Source organism: Eptatretus burgeri, chromosome 5, assembly GCF_056783735.1.
Source record: "Eptatretus burgeri isolate ZD-2024b chromosome 5, Ebu_testis_v1, whole genome shotgun sequence".
Classification (NCBI taxonomy): Eukaryota; Metazoa; Chordata; class Myxini; order Myxiniformes; family Myxinidae; genus Eptatretus; species Eptatretus burgeri.
In genome coordinates, this window is record NC_140965.1 from 51470629 (window position 1) to 51480664 (window position 10036).

Sequence of the window (10036 nt, forward strand, 5' to 3'; positions counted from 1 at the left end):
ACCACTAAGCCAACACCAGGCTAAAAGGAAAAATAAAAAGAAGGAAAATAAAAGGAAAGAGAGGGAAAAGGAAAGTACAATAGAAGGAAAAGGAAAGGAAAAAAAGGAAAAAGGAGACAAAAATAATGGAAGAGATAGAAAAGGAAACAAAAAAAAATACAAAAGGAAACACGGAAGGAAACAAAGTAATTTACATGAATATCTCCCAAGCTCCTTGTATTCCCATTTTCATTACCATCACTGCACCCCTTTGCCCCCATTCATTCACAATATCCCTCAACAGCAAAACAAAGCAATAACAATCTATTTGTATTTAAAATAACCATGCAAGATCTCACAAATGCAAGTATTAATGATGTGGAAGTAGGACTCACACCAGCTGGCCGGTAATAACCATCAATGCAGGTCTCGCAGTTGATTCCCTCTGTATTTCCCGTGCAATTGATGCAGACTCCACCGCCAATGTATTGCCCACGAATATTTAGGCTTTGGTTCTTTTGTGAAACTTCATCGTCATAGTAGCAGTCATCCGCTTTGCCGTGGCAATTACACCCTGCAAAGATTGAACAACAAGGGATATGCTTCTCTTTGTGTACATGTGCATGGATGGCATAGTACCTGGTATTTGATAATTAGACCAAACAAAAGCAACCAAAAGTGTAGTTTTAAAGGAGGAATGGATGATTTTGTTTCCTTTGCGTAATTCTTGTGCAGCAGCTTGTACATATAATCACACACACGACAAAAAAATACACAAGACATCATTGTACTTTAACATGAACGAGGAAGTTGCCTGTGCCTGCATGGGATTCTAAATGGGGAAAGAATGGAGATGGCAAAAATGCAAATGCCATTTTTTGTCATCGAACCGGCAATCTGGGAGCAACAATACACATATATTGCCACATTTGATGCCATATAAATGCTCTAATCGTAGTGAGGTGCTCCATTTGAAACTATTTGTTCGATATATGCCTAGGGTCTGTAATAAAAATTTGTATTGGTCAAAGTCAGTGAGTCAATGACCAATTGCAAATGAATAGTGGAATGACAAGGATATCAACAGACAATGGAGAAATCAACACAGTATATGGGTGGACTGTGTGCTCAGATGGAAACACCAAACAGGACAATGCATTGGAGTATACAACATATAATAAAGGACGATTTAAGGGACTTGTGGGCCCGTTGGTCCGATGGACCAAATTTTCGTTGGTCTTCACCGCCTTGTAGCATACCTGCCTGCCGTACTACTGGAGCATTAATTTGCATTTCACTAAGACCAGATGAGCTTGGGCCAGGGCAGGGATAATGTGCTCGTTATAATTGTTTCCAAATGATACTATTATTATTATTATTGTAATATTGTTAATGAATATATGCTTTGTTAAAATATAATTGCTTTTGTTATTTATTTTATAATTAGAATGCCATGGTGTGGTGGAATGATGCATTAAGCTTCTCGATACACCTTAACATGGTGTGCACTTAAAACGTTGGAATTCTTCCGGGTTCTTTAGGGTTAATTAGCCTAATCAACTCAGGAGATCATGGTGATCAATTTGGTGTCTCACATTCCACATCAGAACACTCCAGGAGAACTACACAGAAAAACATCTCACACACACACACACCAAGTTCCGGTCTGGTAATACAGTTTATATACATACACACGCATAAAATACATAAAATTGCCAAACACAAATATTTACCTTGAAACAGAGTTCTTTGAATGAGGAATTCAAGTGGGAAATTAGCAAAATTCAAATGAAAAATCTATCAAGGTTAGAACACAAAATGTCAATATAAGCTCTGTGCCTTCACAACTAGATCACGGCAAACACGTGGTCGGAATGACCTAATTGTTTCTATATATGTATCGATGTCGAAGTGAGGGGTGGATTACATTAGATCACACAAAAAAATTAAAACAAAATGATGTCCTGTAAAAATAAAATTGCACATTTCCAGCGGATGAGACGCCTCCTGAGGCACTAACCGCACGGTACCACAGGGCCCAACACAGGTGGAAATGTACGTCTGTCTAATCGATGTTTCCTTGAAAGCACGGATACTTTTACCGAAATGAACAACCAAGCAGCTTGGAGAGTGCTCGCCAAGTGGCTTAAGCACTCAAGCAAGCACTCTAATGAAACGGTTGAAGAAAAAAGGCTCGTTTGCCATGTGACGCATTAATCATACACCTCCCGGAGACACCCAAAAACACAGATATGTCCAAATTGGACACATGAACACTTTTCTAGGAGTCAGAACTGCTTGTATGTTCGATTCTGGAGCTTAAGTTTTGTAATTCTCCTTAGTTTAAGAGATACTCTTGGTGATCGCATGTGCGGAAATGAAATAAAGCAACGAACGCTGATGTCTCTGGGTGTTTATAAGCATCGCAATATACCCAGAAATTTGTAGCTACGATGAACAGGCATTCGATAACACGAGTGAGGAAAGTGAAAAAAAAAGAAAAGAAATCGTTACGGCCTGTTCCAAATCAAGGCAAGGTTGAGTAGGCCAAAAAAGATGGCGGCTTCAGATCCCAGCGAGGTTACCCAGGAAACACCTTAAGACCCAAAGAGAGATGTGGCCGAGGATTGCCTGATGAAGGATATAATTAAATAAGGCCATTAATTATCTTCAAAAGCAGTGTTTAATTTTAACCCAAACAACCAATTTTCAGTCCCGCACTTCCTTGGATTTTGCTCAGTATGCATGCAAAGTTTCAGGCTGCTCGGTTTTTATAGTTTTGGAGTTATGGAGGAAACACACACACACACACACACACACACACACACACACACACACACACACACACACACACACACACACTCACACACACACACACACACACACACACACACACACACACACACACACACACACACACTGCCTTATATTAGTACACTGTATGTAAGGCACAATAATATGCATCTGCTCTTTGTCAATTTTTCTCGAAATGCTTGTTGAATTCCTTATTTGTTTGAGATTATTTTGTTGACTGAACATTTGATTTGAATCCATCCATTTAAGTGACAAGAAAATAAAAAGTCCTTCAGTTTATTAATTTTTAAAATAATAAATTCCTTCTTGACGTTTCAACCTGTCCTTGATTGTCATTCCCTTCCAATGATCCAGCATTGTCCGAACAGAGATAGACTGGGAGATTATAATTCCCAAACTAATTAACCTGTCATAGTCGGCGTGCACTTGTGGAAAATTCTCGGCTGCATTACTTAAGATCTAATCAACATAAGATTGGTGCATCACTGAACGTTCCATGGTCAGGAGGCCACGTGACCTCTAGTTAAATGGCAAATTAGATGGTGGACACTGGAACTCATTATCTGATTGGCGTTTGTGGTTGTTAAGCAACCCACCCCACCACAAAGTTAACTGTGAGCGGTGGCCCCAGGTCCAGTTCTTCCGAGGAGAAACAAGGATTAACCCCCTCATAATATGAAAATATATATATATATATATATATATATATATATATATATATATATATATATATATATATATATATATATATATATATATATATATATATATATATATAAGCAATCCCGGGGCAATATTTCGCCAGCTTCACAGCCGGCTTCATCAGGCACAATCCATCCCGCTAGAAACGTCAATTGTGCCTGATGAAGCCGGCTCTGAAGCCGGTGAAATGTTGCCATGAGACCATGTCTGGACATTAACACCTAATTCACTCTTTGGAGTTAAATCAAGCACATGGACGATCAAAACGCACTTCTTGTCACATGTCACCCGTCTCTTTGCACCTCCCTCTCGTGGGTTTATATAGCATCACAGAACAATCCCGTGCCGTCCAGCAAATGTGATTCTCGTCCATACTGGAAGTTTCATCTGATAATTTTCCAACATCAACATGAATCTCACCAGGCAGTTAACAGTACAATACTGCCATCTACAGTCAAAATTAGCTCATTACATCAAGACATATATATTACAATTTACCGATCCGTGCCACACAAAACTTACAACAAATAACCATCAATTGTAATTGTTAATTTGCAGGCATTTACTAATGCTTACAACATCTAGCTTTTAACTGACAGTCATAAAAGTATTGTTGCTTACACACGAGCGGCCCAAGCATGGACAATTTCGTCGTCAAAAGATGCTGCAACTTAAGAGATAATGCAAACACAGCACATTTTAGCCAACAATGGCTACAGCAAGCATTTTTTTTTATCTGGATTCAAGAAACCGAGCATCACAAACACCAAAGAACAATAAATGATTGGTCAATGTATTTTATCGTACTAACTGGACCTCTTGGAAAGAATTGCCAAAGTGATGCGAGGGGCACAAATCTGAGAGATACAAATCACTACCCACTATCCGGAGCACTATCACCAAACGAAAAGACTGCATTCCAACTGGTGATAAGTCAGGAGAGGTTTATAGTACCACTTGCAATGATTGTGGTCGGGCATATGTTGGTGAAACTGGGAGAAGACTAAAGCCACGTTTGGATGAGCACAAAAGGGCAATGTGGCTGGGTAGGGAAGATCAGTCAGCCATTGCATGGCACCAGGTACAAACTGGTCATGAGTTTGATCTGGAAGGAACTGAGCAAACAAAAATACTGAGTGTCACACCCACCAAATACCGATGACTGGTCCTTGAAGGCTGGCCCACAAAAGAACAGGTCGGTGGGTTAACTTGTGAAACGATTGATCTCGCAACCAAATATAACACACTAATAAAGATATCAAGAAGGGGATGGTGTAAAACCAAGATGACTGAAAAGTAAACACAAACCGTACCCATACACCACCCAATAGTTCTCGCAGGTGCTCAACGTGAAGCACATCAGCAGGAAAAGGGGAGGACAGGCCTGACCACCCATGTGCATCATTATAACACCAGATCACGAGTTTGCAACACAGGAATGAGCAGTAACCCAATGATGATAATGTGGCTTTCTCTTGTTCCAATAAACAAAAATAGGGTTCCATACTTTCACGCCGAACGGAAGTAGGTTGAAAATGGTCATTTAAAATAAAATAAAAACGGCCACGTGCGCCAGCTGGTTCTCTTTGACTTGATAAAGCTTGTGGATCACAAGTGAAATGTTTCCTGAGGCTGACCCTACTCTTCCTGTTTGTATCAAAATTAGAGAGTAAAGTCGAGTATTATTTATTGGTCAGCTTTGCCTTCTTATTATTTTAATGGATATTTCCAACCACATTAATTTGATGTCATATATATATATATATATATATATATATATATATATATATATATATATATATATATATATATATATATATATATATATATATATATGTCACAAAAAAAACATAAATCAGTGTGGAGTCAATCTGCAATGAGAAGGGGACATTTGGAGGTGGAAGTTGGCACTGCTGCATGGCTCACGTTCGCACTCATTCCCACTCTCGAGTGTTCCAGACTGCCAGGACGTCTGATGGTAACCAGGGCAACAATGACTGCAACTTTTGCCACAAGTGTTGTGCTCGCACTCACACTGTAAATTCTGCAATCAGATGTACAGAAACCACAAATTAACAAAGCAGGATTACTCGTATCCCAACGCAATTTCGCATTATAGAATGCTTTCAAATACCTATGGCAAGCATCATCTATATTTTGCTTTCTGCATCTTATATCTATAATAATAGATGCCAGTGTGTGCGTGTGTGTGTGTGTGTGTGTGTGTGTGTGTGTGTGTGTGTGTGTGTGTGTGTGTGTGTGTGTGTGTATGTCTCTTCCATAATTCCAAAACCATGAAACCTCTTGGCCTGAAACTTTCAATGCATATTAAGGGAACTCCAAGATAATGCAGGAATGAAAATTAGGTGTTTGGGTTAATTGAATCACCCTTTTTGTGGATAATTAATGGCCTTATTTAAATATATCCTTCATCAGGTGATCCTCAGCCACCTCACTCTCTGGGTCTTTCACTTTCCTCACTCATATCATCGAATGCCTGATCTTCACACCCACAAATCGCTGTATACATCGCAATGCTTAGAAATGCCTGGAGACGCCAGTGTTCATGGCTTTATTTAATTTCTGTACATGTGCTAAGCTCTGGAATCTCTTAACCTGAGCGGAATTTCAAAATTTAAACTACAGAATTGAACTTAGCAGCAGATCTGACTGCTAAGAAAAAGTGTTCATTTGTCCATGGTGTTTAATATGAATATTCTTAAGCTTTGGTAATCCAGTTGATCATATTAAACAACATCTGGAGATGAATGGAGATGATCGGAGTGTCAAACAATGTCTTAATTGGACAAATGAACGCTTTCTTTTTTAAGCAGTCGGAACTGCTGCCAAGTAAAGTTCTGCAGTTTAAATTTTGAAATTTGGCTGAGGTTAAGAGATTCTTGAGCTTATTGTATTTCAGCTGTAATGCTTATAAACATCCAGAGAGCTGTATTTACACATTATTTGATACACCGGACGTGTGTGGGTGGTGGTTATCTCTGGATGTGTCTGGGCGGTGGTTATCTCCGGACATGTTTGGGCGGTGGTTATCTCTGGACGTGTCTGGGCGGTAGTTATCTCCGGACGTGTCTGGGCGGTGGTTATCTCCGGATGTGTCCAGGCGGTGGTTATCTCCGGATGTGTCCAGGCGGTGGTTATCTCTCAACAGTGTTTATAGTATGACCGGTAGAAAATGTATTTCAGCCATCATTTTGTGTCCATCTTCACCGTTGTTCTCTGCAGAATCATTTTGATGAGACAGTATGAATCGTAATTAACGCTCCACCGCACATATGCCTTACCTTCCCCTCACTTCACACTTACCTCCTCCAAAAACCTTCCCACATTCTCACAAACCTTCTCCCCACTACTCCCAAACTCCCTCCCCCCTTAAGCATTATAGCTGAAATTTGATAAGCTTTATAATCTCTTAATTTAAAAAAATATTCAAAATTTAAACTACAGAATTGAACTTATCAGCAATTCCGACTGCAAAAAACAGTGTTCATTTGTCCAATTTGGATATTGTTTGATTCTCCGGTTGTCTTCGTCCATTCCTGGATGATGTTTGGTATGACCTAGCCAGTCATTCCTTATCAACTGTTTCGTTGGAGTGCTTAATAGTGATTGGCGGAATCAATTCAAAAGTACTCGATCCCAACGATGGAACCAAAAGGAATGGAATCGTGAAGCACAATCAACGTTGATTCCAAGTAATTCCTACTACATAGAAAGAAGCATTTTATCTGGGGAAATTATTTTTCACCCCTGTTGAGCATGTTCTGGTGTCACATGGCCTGATAATGTATTCATTGAAAAGAAACATGCCCTTGGGGTGTCCCATTTACAATATAGCAACAAAAGCAAATCACTTGCAAACCAAACACAGGCCAAAGACGTGTTCCTGTTTAATGAATGGCAAGGCATTTAGAGTTGGCTGGTAAAGTGCACTGATTCTTTTGCTTGTTCTTCTTCTTGAGTATGGCATCTTAGTTAACGAGTGGCTATCATTTTGATGGGGCATGGCTGTACTGCTGAAGCTGTGCCCCTATACCAGTACACTAGTACTCATTTCACTGACCTCGGAAGGGTGACAGGCAGAGTCAACCACACCTAGTGTTAATTCAGTGGCCAACGGGGCTCAGACTCAGGACCCTAATATCCCAAGACAGCCACCCTAACCACAAAGCCAACACCAATTGCTTTGCTGAGAGATGGGTAGGCAATACATGGACTGATAAGGTTTTGACAACATGGTGTTCAAATGGTCTAGAAGTGCAGTTTAGAACTATTTCAGGAAGTTCAAAGAAGACAGACCAAAAGTTGCAAGCTCATTTTGTTCAACAAACGCTGTTCATCACTGTAATACATCAAATATGCTAAAACGAGAGAGAGAGAGAGAGAGAGAGAGAGAGAGAGAGAGAGAGAGAGAGAGAGAGAGAGAGAGAGAGAGAGAGAGAGAGAGAGAGAGAGAGAGAGAGAGAGAGAGAGAGAGAGAGAGAGAGAGAGAGAGAGAGAGAGAGAGAGAGAGAGAGAGAGAGAGAGAGAAAGAGAGACAGAGACAGAGACAGAGACAGAGACAGAGACAGAGACAGAGACAGAGACAGAGACAGAGACAGAGACAGAGACAGAGACAGAATGAGAATCTATTCATAATGGTTGAGAATGCAGAATGAAATAAACCAAATTCTGCAACAGCAACAAGTTCACTTTCGCAAATGACGATTGAAAGCACTTTCACAACGGTATGCTGCCTTCCCTCACCTTCTTTCATGCTGCCTTCCCCTCTGAATACTGCCTTCCCTTCCCCTTATGCTGCCTTCCTTTCCCCCACCCCTCCTCTCTCCAAACCCATTCTATCTCTACCCCCCTTACACCCCTCATTCTCCCCCATCACCTCCTACCCCCTCCTCTCTTCTCTCTCCCCCACCTCTCCTCTCTTTCTTCCCTCTCCCCCTCTCTCTCCTCTCCTCTCTTCATTCCCTCTCCCTCTCTCCTCTCCTCTCATCATTCCCTCTCCCCTCTCTCCTCCTCATCATCTCTCCCCCTCCCACTTCTTGCCGCTCCCCCTCTGTTCCTTCCCTCTCTCCACTTTCTCCCCTCTCCTCTCTTTCTTTGCCTCTCCCCCTTCTCTCTCCCCCTCCCTCCTCTCTCACCCCACTTCTTCTCATCCTTTCCTCTCTCCCATCTCTCTTCTCTCTCACCTCTCCCCCTCTCTCTCTCTCTTTCTCCTCTCTCCTATCTCCTCTCCCCTATCGCCTCTCCCCTCTCTCTCTCTCTCTCTCTCTCTCTCTCTCTCTCTCTCTCTCTCTCTCTCTCTCTCTCTCTCTCTCCTCTCCCCTCCATCTCTCTCCTCTCTCTCTCTCCCCTCTCCTCTCTCTCTCTCCCCTCTCTCTCTCTCTCTCTCTCTCTCTCTCTCTCTCTCTCTCTCCCCTCCCCCTCTCTCTCGCTCTCTCTCCCCTCCCCCTCTCTCTCGCTCTCTCTCTCTCTCTCTCTCTCTCTCTCTCTCTCTCTCTCTCTCTCTCTCTCTCTCTCTCTCTCTCTCTCTCTCTCTCTCTCTCTCTCTCTCTCTCTCTCTCTATGTCCTCTGCCCCCTCTCTATCTCCTCTCCCCTCTCTCTCCTCCCTGCTCTCTCTTGTTCCCTCTCCTCTCCCCTCTCTCTCCCCCTCTCTATGTCCTCTTCCCCCTCTCTATCTCCTCTCCCACCTCTCTCTCCTCCCCACTCCTCTCCCCTCTCTCCTCTCTCCCCCCTCTCTCTCTCTCTCTATTAACAAGAGCACACTCGTCCACAAAAATATCAGGTCAGATATGGTGTAATGTACAAAGGGGGTCACAGATAATTCACATTTGTCAGAAATTACTCGATTTATTGCTTAATTTACTTAATTCATGTAGTTATTATTTTTCATGTAGTTATTACTCGATTCATGCAGTTATTATTTCTGTTCCTCACCCCTCCAATGGGGGACATTAAAATGAGCTCCGTCCGACTGATGACTGACGTACATTTGTCAATGTACTTTTGTGTACACAATATTTCAAAAACTGTTCAACATTGAGTGTTCACATTGCAGATATCCATTCCTCATGATATTATCTCAACCTGATTTGATCATGGCTGTTATTGGCTGAATTATGTTGCCATGACAACAATCTCAGTAACTTGGCCTGTGCACATGCCATTTCAAAAACCATTCAAAATTTAGCTTTCACATTACACAGATCTATTCCTAATACCACCCAAAAGACTGGGCTCCTAGACTATCAGCTCCTTATTGTATCGATGAAGTTCGAAAAAAAAAACCCAGATGTTTGGATACATGGAAGCATTACAAATGTGAAAACATTTGGACATCTTAAGATTTGGACTCGAAAATAATTCCGACTCCGGTTTAGATGAGAGATACATGTTGGACAGAAGCATATACCTTTTCGACTGGATCGTAAGGGCATGCCATAGCATGTCCGTAGCAGATACACATCCCACCTACGGAAATGTCCTTCACAGAGTAGAAATACTGCAACAAAATAAAACATTTCA

At 41.5% G+C, this 10036-nt stretch overlaps 1 protein-coding gene across 3 annotated transcripts in view; it reads right to left on the minus strand.

Annotated features, from left to right (window-relative positions):
- The window catches only part of LAMA2 (laminin subunit alpha 2), a 413990-nt gene that overhangs the window by 298709 nt on the left and 105245 nt on the right, over positions 1-10036 (minus strand). For all 3 annotated transcript variants that reach the window (XM_085881857.1, XM_085881856.1, XM_085881855.1), the window contains exons 6-8: positions 9924-10013; positions 5422-5539; positions 375-553 (exon numbers count right to left, since the gene is read on the minus strand). In XM_085881857.1, the coding sequence (XP_085737983.1) occupies positions 375-553; positions 5422-5539; positions 9924-10013 (387 nt within the window). The remainder of the gene's footprint in view (positions 1-374; positions 554-5421; positions 5540-9923; positions 10014-10036) is intronic.